Here is a 20,389-nt window from a genome sequence, read left to right as displayed (position 1 = left end):
CTCTTTCTGCCCCGCTGCACATCATGTCCCTGGCAGAAGACCACTCCTGACAACCGGAGTGTTTATTAAAGCCGCCCCGCGTTTCTCTTCCTGCTATGAGCTCTGCAGTTCTCGGCCGATAAATACAAGCTCATTAAGGAAGCTGCGAGGCACGCGCTTCGTACGGAGCCATCAGCGCCAAATGCCTCATAATATGCCACGCTCCCCGCATTGCACCGTTTACAGCAGAGCATGACATACAATGGTTGCTGCTTTCTTTGTAATAAAACGCCTCATCTGTTAATACAAAAGTATCTTTGTGTAATCTTACTGTGTAGTTTTTAATCATAAGTACATAAACAATAATGTTCAAATAAACATGTAACTAATAAACATGACAATGGAAAGAAAGAAGTTCTTTTAAAAAAAAAAAAATTTTCTGACAGCGATCTACACTCATGTCCTTTAAGATCGACTGGTCGATGGCGATCGACGTAATGAGCACCTTTGACATAATATATACATGCATAATATATATAATGATGTCAAAACGGGTTGTGGCTCCGGGTGCTTTCTTTTCATTAGGGGCGGTCCCAAATGGCTCTTTGAGTAAAAAAGGTTGCCGACCCCTGAGTTAGGGGATACAAGTGCCGAGTAGCTAATTTGAAGAGGTTATTGTTTTAAGATGTGAAACATTTATAATAAATCTGCAGAAAGGCAAATATTACATCCAAAAATGAAATTCTGACTCGAAGATGAGCGGAAGGTATCAATACACTGTGGGTTAGGAGAGGGGATAAAGCAGACAGGGAGCAATGTGGCAGTGTACACGTGCACGTGGGGGTGGAGATACGTGCATGCTGCCAAAGTGAACCATGTTATCATTAGGGGGACCAGATCGTCCTGCACACCCACCCAGCCAGGTGCAGAGGAGGCCCGCCTACAGCGGCCCCTCCAGCACCGGGAGGAGCATCACTGCTCCAAGTGGGATGAGCCGACACACCTCAAAATGACGTCCACCTGTTGAAAAGCCTTTGAACTTTACTCTGATAAAAAAAACATAACTTTCGACGCGGGGGTGTGGTTGTGACAGAGCGGCAAAGTTGGGCGTCTCGCCATGCACACAAAAGTTGCTCTCACGTGGACATTCCTTGTCCAATCTCACTGAAATTCAATGGATATGATGAAGCTTCCATTCTGAACCCATGGATATGACAATCTTGGACGAGCTCCATAGCGCCACCTAGTTATTGAAAAACACACTTTTTTTCGCATTCTGCACTATCTTTTCTCTGTGCTTCGTCTGACGTGCATGAAATTAAAACTGGAGATACTCAAAAGGGTCTTCTCTCATAATCTGCAGTTTCATGTCTGTACACACTACGGTGCCTGCGTAAGTCACTGCCAAACAGAAAGGGTTGATAGCATTGCAGTCATATAATCAAGCTTCATAAAACATCAGCCGTTTGTCTAAACAAGCTGAGATTTCAGAATTAGATGCCTCTTACAAATCTCCACATTTGATACTCAGCACTATAGGGTCTACGAGAAAAATTTAACCACCTTCATCACTTTATTGTGCTGAAAGTAATTTTTAGACATTTTGGACTAAAACAAATATTTTTATCATAACTTCTGTTTTGGTTATTAGCACCAAATTTTCCACATTAATAGTCATTTATGTGCTACTGTTTTCTAAATATTTTCAGAATTTAAAAAGTTACAAGCGAACTTTCAGACAACTTTACATCCAAAAAGGTAAAGGCAAAACTACAATAGCTTATAGCTCTAAATATAAAAACAATGCCTTTATATCACTTAGACACAGATGGAGAAGCATATCAACTGGATTAGTAGCAGGGTGGCATGTTTAGGTTTACTCAGGTTAAAAACTTACATCACTAGACAACATGAAGCTGTTCATCTCATTATTGACCTAAACATGTAAACATATACTTGGCTCTGCAGTTAGGAAACGGTTTTTGGGAATCTCTTCATTCCAGGAGCCAGCTTGGCCATAGGAACATCACCACAGCACCCACCCAGACTGGGACAGCAACGGGGTCCACTTCACAGCCGGGAGACTGCAAAGTTTAACCCCAGCTGTCCCAGCAAGGGCGACAACTGCAGCAACAACCACCGACCAAGCCGGCAAAACCTGGCAGAAAAGATCCCCACAGGAAACACTGGCTCGGGCAGGCTGTTCCATAAAAAATATATAGTTTTGTCATTGCCTTGCAGCTCGCAACTGAAGTGGTTTAGTTTTCCAGTAATATCAGTCAAAAATGCACGTTCAGATTCACCATGTTCATATTCACCATATTCAGCAGACATCTCCTCCAATAGCACCTTGAAAATCCTGTGCTTTTTTGCTTTGCAGCTGAGGTTGTTTACGATTTTCACAATAGGAGTCATTATGTGTCCAGAGCCAATCACTTCTGCACATAAGGCCTACTGGTGAATGACGCAGCAGTAATGCAGACATTTTGGAAAGTCTGGGTCAGCTTTACAGTGAGTGATGAAACCTGTTTGTCTATTGATCATAGCAGGAGTCCCATCTGCAGTCACTGCTGGCAGCGTTTCTAATGGTACCTTTTTCTGAACAAAAACTCCTTCACCATGTTATACATTTCAACTCCTCTCGTAGTTGTCTGTTAGGGCAGTTGTGTCAAGAGTTCTTCTCCTGTGGAGAAATCTTTAAACATCATGTTAATAAAAACCAACAGCTGCGCTGTATTGCTGCTGTCCACAGACTCATCACACTGGATGCTAAACCACCTGCACTTTGCAAGATCCCGGTCCAGCTAATCGGCCAAGTTATCAGACATAGCTGACACTTGTCTAGACATTGTAGTGGAAATTAGATCAGTTCCATTTTTCTCATCCTTAGCTACAGTGTTAGAAATTATCATCATTGCTTGTTTGACAACTTCTTAATCTGAGAATGCCTTCTTCTTGATGAGAAAATGAGCAGGTCTAAACGAGGCTTCGGTTAAAGAATTTTTATCATGCTATGCACAAAAATCTCTGTCGTTAAAGGAAACAGATTACAGCCCCCACCCCCCGCCAACATGCTGCTTTCATGTTAAATGTAGCTTGCAGCTCCAGAATGCAGAAGAAAGAATGACGCCATATGGCTCGAGAAGGGCATTGCTCGCGGGGCGGTCGCCCATGCCAGGCGGTTGCACTTGCTCAGGCCCGCTAAATGCTACTTGTAGCTTTAATGTGGTACTTTTGTTTGTTGATGGGCGCTGTAGACGGTGGGCATGTCATTTGGGAGGCATTATAAATGCAGTTGTTATAAAAGTGTCATTGGAATCAGTGCAAAATGAAAGAGCTAAGGAAGCATATTGTCTTCATCGGGATGCATTAAAGATGCTGAAGAGGAGCTGGATGCAGAAGTAGAGGAGTTGGCTTATATAAGCATTATATATTTTTATTTTTATTTTATACATTATATATTTCAGCTTAATTTCTGAAATTCATGACATAGTTTCAGAGTTTATCAGACAGAAATATAATAATTCAGGTAATACACAAATACTTTTCTGCTCTTTTAAGCACATTATTTACACATTTGTTGGATTTCTGTTAAAAACAAATTGTTATCTCTCTTACCACACACAATCCTCACGGTTAAGAGGCTTGTATTTTTATTAGTGACGGTACTGGTATGGCATTGATATCTTCCTTCATCCTGAACCATCACTCCTGTCAGCTGCAGGGAGGCGTTTCCTTTGGAGATCTGATCCTTGAACAGAGACGTTCTTCCTCCAAACTTCTGGTCCAGGTGTCCCCATTGGTCCTTGTCGTTATAGCAGAAGGAGTTAACTTCAGTCAGTGTTGGTGTCATCTTAAACCAGTGAATCTCAAGATCATCTCCAGGTGTAAACCTGCAGGGTAAAATGCAGCTCTGTCCAAGCTGACAGGAGACCTCTGCATCTGTGAACATCAGAGACAGATGTGTCAATGTTGAGCTGCACAGAAACACTTTTTCTCATAGGATTAGATTTAATGAAGGATATTCTTCAGATGATGCTGCAACAGTTAGTGATTAGCAGCAGTCTGGTCTGTCATATCATGTAGACTCTGAGGGAGAAAAACAGAGTTAAATACATGAACATCTGTTAGAAGACAAGACAGACAGAGCCAGTAACAATGATGTTAGTCAGTTAATGAATTTAACAACTTTGCTAGAAGCTGTTTAACATTTGAAATAAACCTAAAGATGTTTTCAGTCAGAACATTATCAACACCTTCTCAATGTTGTGCTCTTTTGTTTGTTTTTTGGATTGAGAAAGTGTGGTAAACATTATTGATGGTCTGTCTGTCAAACTTTTATTTTAAGTTATTTGTAATTTTGTTTCAGTTCATCTGTTTTGTTTCGTTCTCATCTTTTTCTTTTCTGTGCGGGCTGTGGATTCTAAAGAGCTCCGCCCAGTCACATGTGGCTTTATGTGCAATTCATAATCAACAATTTAATTTGCAATTTAATCATGCAATTTAAAAATGCATTTTGTAATTTATTTTGTTATTTACTATAAAATAGTAAAAACTAACATTTTAATACATGGTTTGCTCTAAATTCATTTTAAGGAATCTTAAAATCCATTACATTTTAATAGATTAAAATGTTGGGGGGATTTTAGAAGAACATAAACACTCACCTGAGCACAGGTGTTAGCTCACCTTTGCACTAATAGTTTGCATGATTGAATGAATGAAAGATTTCACACTGGTTGGTTTAAAGGCATAAGTATGCGTCTGTGAACACTATCTGTTTTGTGTACATGTTGACATGTGGACATTTTTGCAGCTAACAGGTGTGTTTATAACATTTGAGTCTGTGTGTGGACAGGCCCCGCCCTTTTTGTACTACATTTGAACCTTACAGCAATGATAAACAACCAGTAAACCTATCTGCTCTATGCTGCTTCATGGTCTTATCCCCCCCCCCCCCTCTCACTATCACCCCCCCCCCCCCCCCTCTAACATCCCTCCCTTTTCTTCCCCTCTTTCCTTTTCCGTCCGGTCCAACACCAAAGATTTTCAAACATGATTGAAATTAATAAAGTTTGGCCTCAATTACAAAAGGGGTTTATTCAGACATACCTTTGGTTTGTCTGAAGATTAATAACCCCTCCTGTTAAAGTAAAATATGTCCAACACAAGAGGCTCCCAGTTCTCATCTGTCTGCCCAGCTGTTGGACAGGACAAGTTAAAAAAAAAAAACAAAAAAAACAACGAGTGTTACATTGTAATAATGATTATTAAAATGATTACTATTGATTTTCTTTACTTGATCTGCAATGTTTAGCAATAATTACTGGTGTAATGTGATCATGTGTTCTAATAATAATCAATGATGATAACATATTGGTTACCATCACTGTTTAATGAAATCATAGATGAATTACAGAAGATCATCAATCATTCTTAGACACTGGATTTTGTTACTTGAAAATAATCTATTGGATCTGAACCAGATTACAAAAACTATATCAAACTATAAAATGAATGAACTCAGTAGGGGTGGGATTATATAAACTCACGTCTTCCTGCTCCTTTTCAAGCAATAAATCAAGCTCAACTTGACTTAAGTTAATGATCGCTATCTTAGATTAAGCAAATGTGATTCGAGTGTCATTTTTGTTTGTTTTATTTTTCTTTTATCTGTGCATTTCATCATTTCTGTAATGAGTTTAATAAATCTGTGTATATTCTTTTTTGCTTTGACTACAGTTTTTGAAATAAATCCATCAATCAAATCAAGGCGAGTTCAACCTAGGCAGCCTGTCGTCGGGCCGATGGAGCTGGAGCGATCGCAATCACTGTTGGGTGTTGAGCTGGCGGCCAGACAGAGACCTGCTGTTGGATGAGGAGCCAGCCTGCTCAACCTCCTGAACTTTATGAAAAATAGACTGCCTTGATTTCTGAAAAAGATATGGAAATGTTTTTTCCAAAGCTCTTTGTTGTGGCTATGAGAGTACTTGCTGTACCTGCCACAAGTCCACCAATAGGGAGTGGTTTAGTCATTTCATCCATCCATCCACTCTACTACTCATCTGGGACCAGGTCATGGGGGAGTTTAGGCAAAGATGATCAGACTTGTCTTCTCCCTGGACACTTACTCCAGCTCCTCTGATAGCTGATTCTGAGTCAGTCTCCGTCAGAAGTCAGAACTCTGTCTCCCCCTCTGGTCACCAGTGGGAACAATCTTTAGAGTTCTAGTCACACTTCCTGGATGATGCAAACCTGACTCTCATTCATTCATCCAGGTTGGAAGGCTGTTTTTATGAGGCATCACATTTTTAAAGAGTGATATCTAAATATTTCGAATTTCATATTTTCCTGAAACTAAATTTCAACCAAAAATCAAATGGAACATGATGATGATTAGTTTTAAGCGACATACTGTCAGGCGTCGGGGTCGTCCCCGCACACCTGCGTGATGATCCGGTCTCGCACACCTGTTCAACATCCAATCAGGGACCCTATTTAGTCCATCTGGCCCTCCAGCCATTGTCGGTTCGTCTGCCCTAATGAAGGACTCGTCGATCCAAGCCAAAGCCAAACTAAAGCCTACGCCAAAGCCCTCGCCAAGGCCAAAGCCGAAGTCTACGCTAAAACCTACGCCGAAACCCAAGCCAAATCCAAAGCCAAGCCAAGTCAAGCCAAAGCTAACGCCCACAGTCCACACCAAGCCAAGCCGACGCCCAAGCCAACGCCAAAGCCAACGTCCACTCCAAAGCCACCAGAACCGAAGCCACAAGAACCCAAGCCTCCAGATCAAAATTTCGCAAGAAACTCTGAATCCTCCTCCAAAGAACAAAAACCCAAAAGAACCAAGACCAACACCAAAAAGCCAACGCCCAACATCATCTGTTTCATCCTACAATAAAACTCACTAAATCAAACCAAGTCCTCGTCTGCCTTTTTGGGTCCAGCAACTCCAAACCTAACACATACTACACCGGGCATTTTTTGTGCATTCACGCTAAACACTTCTTAAAAGCGAGTTTATCTCCTGGTTTTTCCCCCCTCTTTTTTGCATTTAGTCCAACCATGTGGCTTTCAAAATGGATGGGGTGGGGGTTCTGTTTCTACTGTTTACTGGTGCTTGTCGCCGTATTGGGTCGGAGGAAGCTTTGTGCGCAATCACTGTCCACTGGGTGTTATAGAATTTTGACTGGGCACAAAATGCAATCAACTTGTCCTTGAAAAATCACAGACGTCACTACCAAATCCAAGTTGCCGATTGGTCAAAGTTCAACAAGTTAATAATTTCACACTTGCAAGATTCCTGTGCGTTTTGTACAAGAATTGGAACTAAAAATTAAACGCGCATTTTGAGGCCTGGTGTGAACAGAACATGTAAATGGTGGTGAAAACATGAATCGAAACTTACCAGTTTAGGTGGTGACACAATTTACAATTTACACACAATTTACAATAAATACTTGCGGGGGGAAATTGTCCTATTTAAAAATTTTTACAAAAGAATGGAGCTTTAAGGAATCTGCAACAATAAGCAAGCGCAAGTAAGCAGAGTTATTACTAAAAAACTTCATCTAAGGCTAGAGTTATTTTAAAAGAGTTCCAATAACTTTATTTAAACACACAAACATGCAATATAAGTCTAAGGCATTATTCAGTTTACTTTAGGGGCAGATTTTTTTTCTATTGCTATTATGAACAATTTTAACCCTGGTGCTATCTTAGATGACCCCCCCCCCCCCCCCCCCTTCCATTGACGTGTTCACCCTACCATGAAAAAGGTAGATAAAGGTGGAAAGATCTCATGTAATCCATAGACACCAGTGAAGATCACAAATCATTGAAGAAAAAAGGTTCAGAGCACTGTCTAGTGCACATGTGTCAAACTCAAGGCCCGCGGGCCAAATGTGGCCCCCCATGTCATTTTATGTGGCCCGCGAAAGCATAAAAGCTTTTGATTTCTTAAAATAAAAAAATACAAATTGGTGTGTATTTGTTCAATCTAGCCACAGGGGTTGCAAGCCAGTTACTTCTGTGCCGGTCCCAAGCCCGGAAAAATAGAGAGGGTTGCGTCAGGAAGGGCATACGGCATAAAAATTGCCAAAATAACCATGCGAATCATCCACAACACTTTAATACCGGATCGGTCGAGGCCCGGGTTAACAACGACCGCCACCGATGCTGTTAACCTACAGGGTGTCGGTGGAAATTTGACTACTGTTGGTCGAACAAAGAGGGGAGGCAGAAGGGTCCGTGGCCAGAGAGAGAAGGGAAAAGGCAGGAACATAGGTTTGAGAATAGGGACTCTTAACGTTGGCACAATGACAGGGAAAGGCAGAGAGCTGGCAGACATGATGGAGAGAAGGAAGGTAGATGTACTGTGTGTGCAGGAGACAAGGTGGAAGGGCAGCAAGGCACGTAGTATTGGAGGAGGATACAAACTGTTCTATCATGGTGTTGATAGGAAGAGAAACGGGGTAGGAGTGATTCTGAAGGGGGAGTTTGTAAACAGTGTTCTAGAGGTGAAAAGAGTCTCAGACAGGATGATGAGCCTAAAGTTAGAAATTGAAGGGGTGATGGTGAATGTAGTCAGTGGGTATGCGCCACAGGTTGGCTGTGAGTTAGAAGTGAAGGAGAGATTCTGGAGTGAGTTGGATGAGGTCATAGAGAGTTTTCCCAGAGGAAAGAGAGTTGTTATTGGAGCAGACTTTAATGGACATGTTGGTGAGGGCAATAGAGGTGATGAGGTGATGGGCAGGTTTGGTGTGAAGGAAAGGAATCTGGAGGGACAGATGGTGGTGGACTTTGCGAAGAGGATAGAAATGGCTGTAGTCAACACTTACTTCCAGAAGAGAGAGGAACATAGAGTGACATACAGAAGTGGAGGTAGGAGTACTCAGGTGGACTACATCCTATGTAGACGAGGTCATTTGAGAGAGGTTAATGACTGCAAAGTGGTGGTAGGAGAGAGTGTAGCCAGACAGCACCGCATGGTGGTGTGTAAGATGACTCTGGAGGTCAGGAAGAAGAAGAGAGGGAAAACAGAAAAGAAGACCAAGTGGTGGAAGCTACAGAATGAAGAAACTTGTGAGGAATTTAGGCAGAAGTTGAGACAGGTCCTGGGTGGTCAGGATGAGCTTCCAGATGACTGGGAAACTACAGCAGAGATTATCAGGGAAACAGGTAGGAAGGTGCTAGGTGTGTCATCTGGAAAGAGGAAAGACGGTAAAGACACTTGGTGGTGGAATGAGGAAGTACAGGAATGCGTCCAGAGGAAGAGGTTGGCTAAAAGGAAGTGGGATGTAGAAAGGACTGAGGAAGGTAGACAGGAGTACAAGGAAGCGCAGCGTAGAGTGAAGAGAGAGGTGGCAAAGGCCAAACAGAAAGCTTACGATGAGCTATATGACAGGTTAGACACAAAGGAAGGAGAGAAGGACTTGTACAGGCTAGCCAGACAGAGAGACAGAGATGGGAAGGACGTGCAACAGATAAGGGTGATTAAGGACAGAGATGGAAAGGTGCTAACAACCCAGGAGAGTGTACAGAAAAGATGGAAGGAGTATTTTGAGGAGCTGATGAACGTGGAAAATGACAGGGAAAGAAGGGAGGAAGATGTGGTTGTTGTGGAGCAGGAAGTAGCAGAGATTGGAAAGGATGAGGTTAGGAAGGCTCTGAAAAGGATGAAGAGCGGAAAGGCCGTTGGTCCTGCTGATGTACCTGTGGAGGTATGGAAGTGCTTAGGAGAGACAGCAGTGGACTTTCTAACGACTTTGTTCAATAGGATTTTAGAGAGTGAGAAGATGCCTGAGGAATGGAGGAGAAGCGTTCTGGTCCCGATCTTTAAAAACAAGGGTGACATGCAGAACTACAGCAACTATAGAGGAATGAAGTTGATGAGCCACACAATGAAGCTGTGGGAAAGAGTAGTGGAAGCCAGGCTTAGGAAGAAGGTGGAGATTTGTGAGCAGCAGTATGGTTTCATGCCCCATAAGAGCACCACTGATGCCATTTTTGCTTTGAGAATGTTGATGGAAAAGTACAGAGATGGTCAGAAGGAGCTGCATTGTGTGTTCGTAGATTTAGAGAAGGCGTATGACAGGGTGCCAAGGGAGGTGCTGTGGTACTGTATGAGGTCGTCTGGAGTGGCAGAGAAGTATGTCAGAGTAGTTCAGGACATGTATGAGAGAAGTATGACGGTGGTGAGATGTGCTGTAGGTCAGACAGAGGAGTTCAAGGTGGAGGTGGGACTACACCAAGGATCAGCTTTGAGTCCTTTTTTGTTTGCTATGCTGATGGACAGGCTGACAGATGAGGTAAGACAGGAATCTTAAGGAAGTTTAAGTACTTGGGGTCAACAGTTCAGTGTGATGGGGAGTGTGGAAAAGAGGTGAAGAGGCGAGTGCAGGCAGGTTGGAGCGGGTGGAGGAAAGTGTCAGGAGTGTTGTGTGACAGAAGAGTGTCAGCAAGACTCAAAGGAAAGGTGTACAAGACAGTGGTGAGACCAGCTCTGCTCTATGGGTTAGAGACGGTAGCAGTGAGACAGAGACAAGAGGCTGAGATGGAGGTAGAGGAGATGAAGATGTTGAGGTTCTCCTTAGGAGTGACCAGGTTAGACAGGATAAGGAACGAGTACATCAGAGGGACGGCTCACGTTGCCTGTGTTAGGGACAAAGTCAGAGAAGCCAGACTGAGATGTTTTGGACATGTTCAGAGGAGGGATGGTGGATATATTGGTAGAAGGATGTTGGAGATGGAGCTGCCTGGCAGGAGGGCAAGAGGACGGCCAAAGAGGAGATATATGGATGTCTTAACAGAGGACATGAAGTTGGCTAATGTTAGGGTAGAAGATGTTCATGATAGAGTGAGGTGGAAAAGGATGATTCGCTGTGGCGACCCCTGATGGGAAAAGCCGAAAGAGAAAGAAGAAAAGGGTGTGTATTTGTTCAGATCAAGGGGAAATGAGACTTGAAATATTGGATTGGGCAACTATACATTTATATAGGACTTAAACACTGTCCAATATTATGTTACCTGACAGAATCAAATTTAAAAGGATTTATGCTAGAGTAACAAGAAAATGTGTTTTCTATGCAACTGTAATTGTCACTTTAAAAAGTTATAATAAATAAATAATGAGTTATTTAACCTTAAGGAGTAGTTACATTCATTTTTCATTACATTTAGTTACATGTATAAGTTTTATCTGGCCCTTTGAGGACAGACACTATGCTGATGTGGCCCACGGTGAAAATGAGTTTGACACCCCTGGTCTAGTGGGTCTAGATGACCCAACTCCCAACGTTAATGTTCCTAGGATAGCACAAGGGTAAATAAAGATCAGAATAATTTTAACCAGTCAAAGTTGGTTAGAATTCCTATTGGATGACAATCTACAAAATCTCTGACAGGAAGCATGTGGCGTAATCGCACTCTATGATGGTAGTGATGGTAGTGATGCCATCTGTGGATGGGACAGAAATTTTGTTTAAAACGGAATGCCTAATTTTGAATTGATAGCTGCCGATGTTGATGAGGAAGCCTTGCTAGGTCTCACCCCGGTGGACTTGAAGAATCTACTGTATTTTCTGGATCAGAAAACCTTTTCAGAAGGGAGCAGCTCTGGGATTTCATCCGTCAAAAGGTATGGCAGTAAAAAACAACATTCTGGCCATAATCTTGTGAAAGTGATGTCATCCCTGCAACTACAGCTGTATCACCATGCCAACCTTAAACTTCAACTACCATATCTAATGACAACAAAATGAAAATGCCAGACCCACCAGAGTATGTCATGTACACAGATTCAGAGCTGGAAATGGTGCACAGCCAGTACTTTGCGTTACTTCTCAAAGGGAAGGAAAAGGACTGCAATTTGTCTAAGGAGTTTTGTTGCAGGCTTGTGAGAAACACAATTACCAGTATGGTTGCAAATCTGCGTGGAGGTTCTATGGGGAAAGCGTCAAAAATGTTTGAGGCATATCCATGCTTCAAAGAAGTTAAAAATGTACGTTTCTTGCCTCATTTTAATTGGATTTTTTTGTTGTTGCCCATGGTTGCTGTGTATTTAACGTCAATTGTGATTAAATAACTTGAGAACCCTTGATTCATGTATTTTGCAAAGGCCATGGATGAGCTGTGTCCTATTGTGTGTGGTGCTAACATAAAGTACATAGATGAAATGAAGGGAAGGTGGAAGGACTTTTTTTTTTTGCAAAAGTTCAGTTTTTTGGAGTGGGGAAGAAGGATCTGAAACCCCGTTTTTCCATTAGATGTGTGTGGAGGTAAGTTCCTGTTTTGTTTTTCAAAACATGTTTCGTTTTTGTCCAAAGCACTCAGTTATTTATTTTGTCTCTTTCTTAGTGGATTTCACTGTTGCTCTCATCAATGCACTCCCATCACTCCTACCTTCACCAACTCTACCACCAAAACGGCTTGGAAGTGCCAGCGAGGCTCTCCTTCATGTCCTAAAGGTATAGATTTTGTTTTATCAGTGTCCGTTATATGCATAATTTCATTACATGCAGAGTTGTTCTTCTACACATTTAATTGGATATTATTTTTTTTCTTTTGCGCAGCAAATCAGTTTTTCTTTCACTTGCAAGGTCAACATTATTTTCAAACATTTTCTAATGTTTGACAATAATTTATATTGTTTCATTAAAATCCTGCTTTTTCTATTTTATTTTTTACACTCTGACCATTCATTCTGTCCGTTATTTTAGCAAGGCGAGGACCCCATGATCTACTTGCAGAAGCGACCTTTATCTTCCCCAGTGCTCCTCTTCGATGGAACAACCAGCTTGAATTAGGTGGGAACTACACTTGCGAGCCCCTTCCTCTGGAGGATTCTGTAAAGGACTCGTGATATTAATGGCGTACTACTACACTTTACACCTTACATATCCAAAATGTGTTGCTACACTCGTCTCGGTCTTCCAGACTGAGGTCATCGGGGATGCCCATTCACAACAAAGATGCCACTAGTTCTTCGAAGAAGGCAATTGCCGAATGATAATTCGGCAGTGATAATCATTGTTATTATTTTGAAAAGAAAAAAATAGTTTTATTTTCTAAGAACAAGATCTAGTTTTATGCTTTGAGGATTTTTTTTAAGATGGGCCAACTTGTTTTAAGATCTTATTTTAATTTCCATTTGCTTTGAACTAGTAAAAAAAATATTTTGGGGATGTATAATATTCAGTTTTAAGTAATCTATCTAGGATTTAGCTTTTTAAGCCTTTTTTACCCATTTTAAAACCTTGTGTGGAATTTCTTGTTTCTAGATTTTGATGTCTTATTTCAAGAATTCTTCTCGAGTAAAAATTACTTGCTGCATGGACAGATAATTTGACTACTTTCTAGTAATTCTTTTTTATTTTAGTTTTTTTGTTATTTTTGAATAACGTGTGCAGCATCCAGTAAGTGTGCACGGGGGTTTCTGGGAGATGAAGTGCATATAGTCCTCTGGAGGCTGCTCCCACGGGGGACCGGAGGGGGAGACAGAGTTCTGACTTCTAACAAGTTTATTAATGTTTTATTTATTGATGGGGGGCTTGCAGGATCTCTGCCGTCCGTTGATGAAGACATCAGTATCTCTGCTGTTGTACATTTCAATTCTTTCTTCCTCCACCAAAGACAAGATCACTAAGGCCGCATTTACACTGTTCAAGTGATCGAATTCTGATTTTTTCCTCTCATGTGGCACAGATCAGATATGACCGGTGAACGTGTAAGCAGGACAAAAGCGCATGGATTCCGATTTTCTCAGATTGGAATCAGGCCTCATTCATATGTGGAAATAAATCGGATGCGACTCGGATGCGTGCAAATCGGATTTTACCCAGTAAATGCGAGTCGTACGTCAGTGACGTCAATTCTGGACACCACCAACTGAGATCACATGACTTATTCAGGTGCTTTTGTGCGCTGATTTTGCTGTCAGCGTGTTACCTTTCAGCCTCAGGCTTCAGACCGAAGTCGGAAACCGCTGTTATGTCCGGTCTGGTTGGGACGTAAACGGTAACTAATGAAGCAGGACACCGTTGCTATGGAACAGGCTAGAAGCCGTTTATATTTTTGCTTGTATTGCGGAGTGTGGGCGTGTATGATGGCGCCCGCGAATCCTGTGTGTGTGTGTGTGTGTGTGTGCGTGTGTGTGTGTTTGTGTGTAAGGAGTGGAGAGGGGGTGGGAGCGGGGAGCAGGAGAGTGTCGGAGAACCGTAATAAAAATAAGGTGTCTCCCCCAAAAGATTCTTTGGAGTCTTTCTTAACCCACCCTGTGCAGAATCCGCCTTCGGCCCTGGAGAAAATCTCCCGTGTGTTTCTGACTACGGTCGGAAAAGAGAAGTCATCGCGCAGGAAAGGGTCAACACTTCTTGGATCGAACTGTTAGTACAGCACGTCTGCAAACACTTCCTCATTCAAAACTCAGAGAGAGCACATAAGCCGGCCGAGCAGCCCTCATTTTTACTCCCCCATGCATTCCCTCAGGAGCGCCCAAGGCAACGCCTCCGTCCGTCGCTGCGTTTCCTCCATGACAACCGCAGTCACACAAAAGTACGAAGGAAGTCCACGGAAGGCGGAAATACTGCTACGTAGTCCTCAGAACGTCTACGTTTGATAGTTTCAGCATTTTGTAGTGTAAATGCAAAAATCGGATACGGGTCACTTTTAAAAAATGATGTAAGCGGGTCGTCAACAAAATCGGATATAGTCAGAAAATCGGATATGGGCATCAAGACCTGCAGTGTAAATGCGGCCAATGTCTGTGTGAGGCTTCCATCTAAAGAGGCACACTTTTTGGCATTTTCAATGTTCCTCTGCTAATAAAACAGACCATTTTTTTCATTCATCTTTGTTGTTTAATGTTGAAATGGGACGTTTCATCTGGAGGAGGGGACGTATGCAACACTGTTTTACTTTCACTTTGATGTTCTGCGCACTAATGGTTCATGACAAAATGGGACAAATGGGCTTAAAGGGCAGAATAAAGTAGCTGTCCTCTACACCCAAACGTGTCTCTGAGCTCCTCATTTTACAATAAAACTCTGCTTTACTGACACCGAATCCCAGAAAGCCTATTACACTAACAATAATCTGATTTTGAGTCGCCAAAAGGTTCAGAATGTCTTTGTTTTTGTAACCATATCTGGAAATAAGACTTCACAAAACGCTCCACATCTTTCATCTTCGAACACGGCTCCAATAAAAACAGACAAATTTGGTGTTTTTTCTTGTTTATTTAGGATTTTAAATTTGTAATTAAAAAGAAAAGAAAGTTGTTTATTAAATGGCCCTGAAACTTTGTTTTCCTTAAACAAACATATTTTTTATTCTTTAAATAAATTGCTGTTTAGAAAAAATGTCAATTTATTTGGTCTCTGTGAGGTTTGCATTAAATTGAATCGGTTAGTTCTAAAGGGGTCCAAGTCCACAATTTTTCAAAATAGAGATATTATATATTCTATGGTCTTCAAGGGAAAAGCTATCTGATTATGTGCAAAAAAGTCCCAAGTCTGTTGTAATGTATTGACTATGCTTGACATTTAAAATGCATTAAGTGCTAAATTCCTGGCCTTGGGCCTCTCTTGCATGGGTTTAGCTTTATCCCATAGATGGCAGCACTAGTTTTCCAATATGGCAGCGCCCCTGTTTAATTAAAGAAGGCCCAAGTCCAGAGACTTTAGTTTGCTAGTCCTCTGAAATGATAAAAGTGAGGTGCTTCATATTCTAGCATTTGGAAGCTATGAACTGCTGCTAAATCTGGGTAAAGTATGAATCATTTGGTGTATCCTCCCTTTAAGCTATGCTATTAAAATCATTTCCTGGAAAAACAAACCTCTTGGACTTCGGCCCCTTTTTTAATTCACCGAGTCAATTGCATTTTAATAAACTGGAGGGAAAAAACAACTACCTGGGCAAAAGTTCCACTAATTTAGTTGAAAACTTTTGGAAAAGAAGCTGTAACTTAAATTTTTTGGTGCCTCAATTATTACAAATAATACAGAGATCATGGAGGGACTGTAGATCAATACAGACTATAGAGTCTCTCTTTAATTTTATTTTTGGTTGCTGTTGGGTTATCTTTGCAGAAAAAAGGGGAGTTAAGATAGAGACTCAGCCAGAAAAAGAAATAAAACAGATTTTAGTTTTACTCACCTCCTCTGCTTAAAATCCAAACATCAATCAGGAAAAACAAAACACTAAAAAGTTTGTTCATCATCAAAGTTTTCTGAAAAAGAAAAACTCCCACAACTCAAAAAACTTTTTTTTTGAAGACTCAGCAAACAGTCTCATGCTTGTGGCTGTGAACGGTAACTTTTTGTTTCCCTCCTCGGTTGAGCAGGACGGTGAGAACAGCACAGTCGCTCTGATACTGGAAATCATAAAGGCTCTGGACTTTGAAACTGGATCTGGATCAACATAATCATAAACACATGAAAAAGAAAACCAAACGGGTCTGAGGCTGATCGATCAGTATCAGATCCTGCACTGAGCAGGCATCAGAATCATCTCTTTAGCCTAGAATTTCAAATCTTTAGATCAGCATTAAAGTGATCCGGATTACCAAATTCACTGATCGAAATCCACGGATCAAAAATTGTTATATTGGTATTTCAAAATGTTGCTGTATCAGATCAAATTTTCTTAGATCTGTTCTGATGGGGCCCACAGGATCAGAGACAAGAAAACTAGAAAGAGCGGAGCTTTCTCCAACAATGAGGAAGACTGCAGGACTTTAGCAGCCAAACATAAGACCAGTATAAACCTGTTGTGTCAGTTGAGTTGTAGGAAAAGAAATGTAGACACCCGCTCAGTTCAAGATCCAACTTTATTCTTCTTCTGTAGCTTCTCTTAGCCTCAGCTACATTAGTGGTTATCTCTACCTACTGGTCAAAAGGTGTAATGACACTCCATAACAACACCACATTCCCCCCTTTTTTTATTTTTTTAAAAATAGAGGATTCTCCACAAGAGGAAACATTTGACTCCATAACTTTTCAAATGGTATGAATAACAAAAATACAAATGTCAATTTGAATCAACCCCTTAACATTAAGGTTAATAATATTCAATCGTCATTAAGTGTAACCGTAAAAGATAACCTGTGGCCAGAATGTTCAACTTAAATATATGACCTTGGTAATATCAAATGTTATATACATATAACCTTGGTAATATGAAATTGTATTATCAACCAATTTCAAAGTCAGGAACAACATAAACATTTGTAACCGTTTATCTTAACCTGTCATCCCCCTGAAAAAAAAAAAAACTTAAGTGACGTAATCACTGAGCCAGGTAGGAGGCAGAATGTGCCTGCAACCAAGCCTGCGCCCCGGAGGAGAAGGTAAAAGAGCAAAAGATGGTAAATACACCTCCTCAGGCTGTACAATGCTGTCATGAGCCTCTGCAGCAATGGCAGATGATGCTGGGGACAAATGAATAGATATAGATCTATAGAAACCTTTTCCCACGCTGCACTGGGAAAGGGAACCAGTTGCAAGGGGGCAGCTCTAGTTATAGCAGTTTTGTCATGCTGGGAGCAGGTTGTGCATGATTTAACAGCAGCTTCCACATCCACATCCAATCCAGGCCACCAATAGAGCTCTCTCAAATGTTGTTTGGTCCTAACAATACCTTGGTGTGAATCGTGAGCTAGCTGTATAAGCCGAGATCGCAGTGAGGCGGGAAGACGCAAGACGATGAGATCCACGGATCAGGTAACCGTGTATTTCGGCCCGCTCCACTTGGATGCGGTAGTAGGGTAAAAGAGCCGGGTCAAGGCCTTTTGCATTACAAGGCCAGCCTTCACGAAGATAAAGTAGAACCTGTTGTAACACAGGACAGTCCAGACAGGCTTGGATCAGCTGGTCTTTTGTGACAGGGGCAAAGTCCACATTAGCCACCAGTGCTACCATGTTCTCTTCTAGCTGGTCTGGTGGAGGAGGAGAGATAGGTAAACGAGATAAACAGTCTGCCACAACGTTCTCATGAACCGGTTTATACTCTACAGTGTAGTTGAAATACATGAGGCGAGCTGACCATCTAGCAATCCGCATTCCTACTCGTCCAAAACCTTTAGTAGATAGCAGTGTAGTGAGTGGGCTATGGTCAGTGCGTAGAGTAAAGTTTTTACCCCATAAATATTTGCGCGAGTGTTCAGCAGCCCAAACACAAGCGAGCGCCTCTTTCTCAATGATAGAATATTTCCTTTCACACTCACTAAGAGACCGTGAAGCAAACGCAATAGTTTTATCGGTGTTCCCGTGTAACTGGGTAAGGACTGCACCAATACCATAATCACATGCATCTGTGGTAACTATGGTGGGAAGAGCTGGGTCAAACAGAGAAAGAGCAGAGCTAGTAGCTATCAGTTTTTTAGCGTTCTCAAAAGCCACTTGTACCTCCTCAGTCCAGTTGAAGTTTGCGTTCTTACGCAACATGGCACGAAGTGGTTCCACAACACAAGCATAGTTGGGAATGAACTTAGAATACCACCCTGTGAGGCCCAGGAAAGAGTGTAGAGTTGTACCATCACAAGGGAAAGCAGCATCTGTGATAGCACTGACGTGAACAGGATTTGGCTTGATACCTGCAGCAGAAACAATGTGCCCCAAAAATGACAGCTCAGTTTGTCTAAACAAGCACTTTTCCATGTTAAGCTTCAGCCCACTACTGTACAGCCGGTTTAGCACAGCCTTTAATCGCTTTTCATGAAGATCAGGCGTGTTAGCAAACACAATCACATCATTCAAATAGCATTGAACACCATCCAAACCTGACAGAATCTGGGTCATCATCCTTTGAAAAGCACTGGGGGCTGAAGCTAAACCAAAAGGTACTCTGGTAAAACGGAACAGTCCATCATGTGTAATGAAGCCAGTAAGGTCCCTGCTTTCAGGATGAAGGGGTACTTGGTAGTAAGCATTCTGCAAGTCTATGGTGGAAAACATCCGTGCTCCACGTAGCTCATGAAACACCTCCTCAATGTGTGGTAGCGGATGGCTGTCAACAACCACTGCTTTATTGGGCTCTCTTACATCAGGACACAATCGGATACGGCCGGACCTTCTTTTCACGACCACAATAGGCGAAACCCATGGGGATGAGTCAATGCGTTTAATGACGCCTTTGTTTTCCAATCTCTGCAGTTCCTTGGAAACTGCATCCCACACAGCAAATGGCAGGCGACGCAGCGTTTGTTGCACTGGGCGAACTTCCGGTCTGACCTTCACCTTGTGGGCAAAACCCGCCACTAGTCCAAGTTGGTCAGAATTATTTTGGGGTTCCTCAAGGTTGTTGGCAGGAGCTGTGTACTGCACAGAGACCGAAGGATGTTCTGAAGTAGAAGGCACAGCTGGAGAAGGCACACCTGCACTGACCCGGCCATCTCTGATAACAAGGTTTAAAGCGTTGAAAAAATCCAAACCCAAAAGTGGGTTTCCAATTGACACCACATACACATTGATTGTGGCACAGCTTGTTCCACAGCTCAGTTAGTTCCAAGCAGCCTAAGACAGAAATAGGTTCTCCTAAATATGTAACTAGTCTTCTTTTTGCTGCGGAAAGTGGAATACAGCGGGGAAAATAAGTATTAAACATGTCAACATTTCTCTCAAAAAACATATTTCTAATCGAGCCATTGACATGAAATTTTCACCAGATGTCGGCATCAACCCAAGTAATGCACACATAGAAAGAAATCCAAACATTTATGTCCATAAATGAAGTTATGTGTAATAAAGTGAAATGGCACAGGGAATAAGTATTGAACACGCTTACTGAAATCTATTTAATACTTAGTGCAAAAACCTTTGTTGGTGATTACAGCCTCAAGACCTCTCCTGTATGGAGAAACCAGTGGAATACATTGCTCAGGTGTGACTTTGGCCAATTCATCCACACAAACTGCCTTCAAATCTTCAAGGTTCCGGGGGTCTCTCCTGTGAACCCGGATCTTCAGTTCTTTCCAAAGATTTTCAATTGGATTCAAGTCTGTTGATTGACTGGTTCATTCTAGCAGCTTTATTTTCTTTTTCTTCAAGTTGAGTGTTACCTTGGCTGTGTGCTTGGGATCGTTGTCTTGCTGAAAGATCCACCCTCTTTTCATCTTCAGCAGCCTGGCAGATGACAGCAGATTCTGATCAAGAACATCTCGATACTTTTCTCCATTCGTTTTTCCTTCAATGATATGAAGTCTACCAGTACCACATGCTGAAAAACAGCACCATGCCATGATGCTCCCACCTCCAAACTTGACTGTTGGTATGGTGTTTTGGGGGTGATGTGCGGTGCCATTTTTCCTCCAAAATGTTGTGTCTTATGACCAGTGTTGGTCAGATTACTCTGGAAAAGTAATCTGATTACTGATTACTTCTTCAAAAAGTAATCTAATTACTACTCTAGTTAC

At 41.8% G+C, this 20,389-nt stretch overlaps 1 protein-coding gene across 1 annotated transcript in view; it reads right to left on the bottom strand.

Annotated features, from left to right (window-relative positions):
* The window catches only part of LOC111946668 (butyrophilin-like protein 2), a 30,494-nt gene extending 11,348 nt beyond the window's left edge, over window positions 1-19,146 (bottom strand). Inside the window, exons 1-2 of the mRNA XM_078938824.1 lie at window positions 16,135-19,146; window positions 3,598-3,921 (exon numbers count right to left, since the gene is read on the bottom strand). Coding sequence (XP_078794950.1) covers window positions 3,598-3,921; window positions 16,135-16,198 — 388 coding nt within the window. The 5' untranslated portion in view covers window positions 16,199-19,146. The remainder of the gene's footprint in view (window positions 1-3,597; window positions 3,922-16,134) is intronic.
* Window positions 19,147-20,389: the final 1,243 nt, after the last annotated feature.

Source organism: Oryzias latipes, chromosome 20 (assembly GCF_053564925.1).
Source record: "Oryzias latipes strain Hd-rR chromosome 20, Olatipes_Hd-rR_3.1".
In the NCBI taxonomy this organism is placed as follows: Eukaryota; Metazoa; Chordata; class Actinopteri; order Beloniformes; family Adrianichthyidae; genus Oryzias; species Oryzias latipes.
This window is presented reverse-complemented; position numbering and strand designations above follow the sequence as displayed.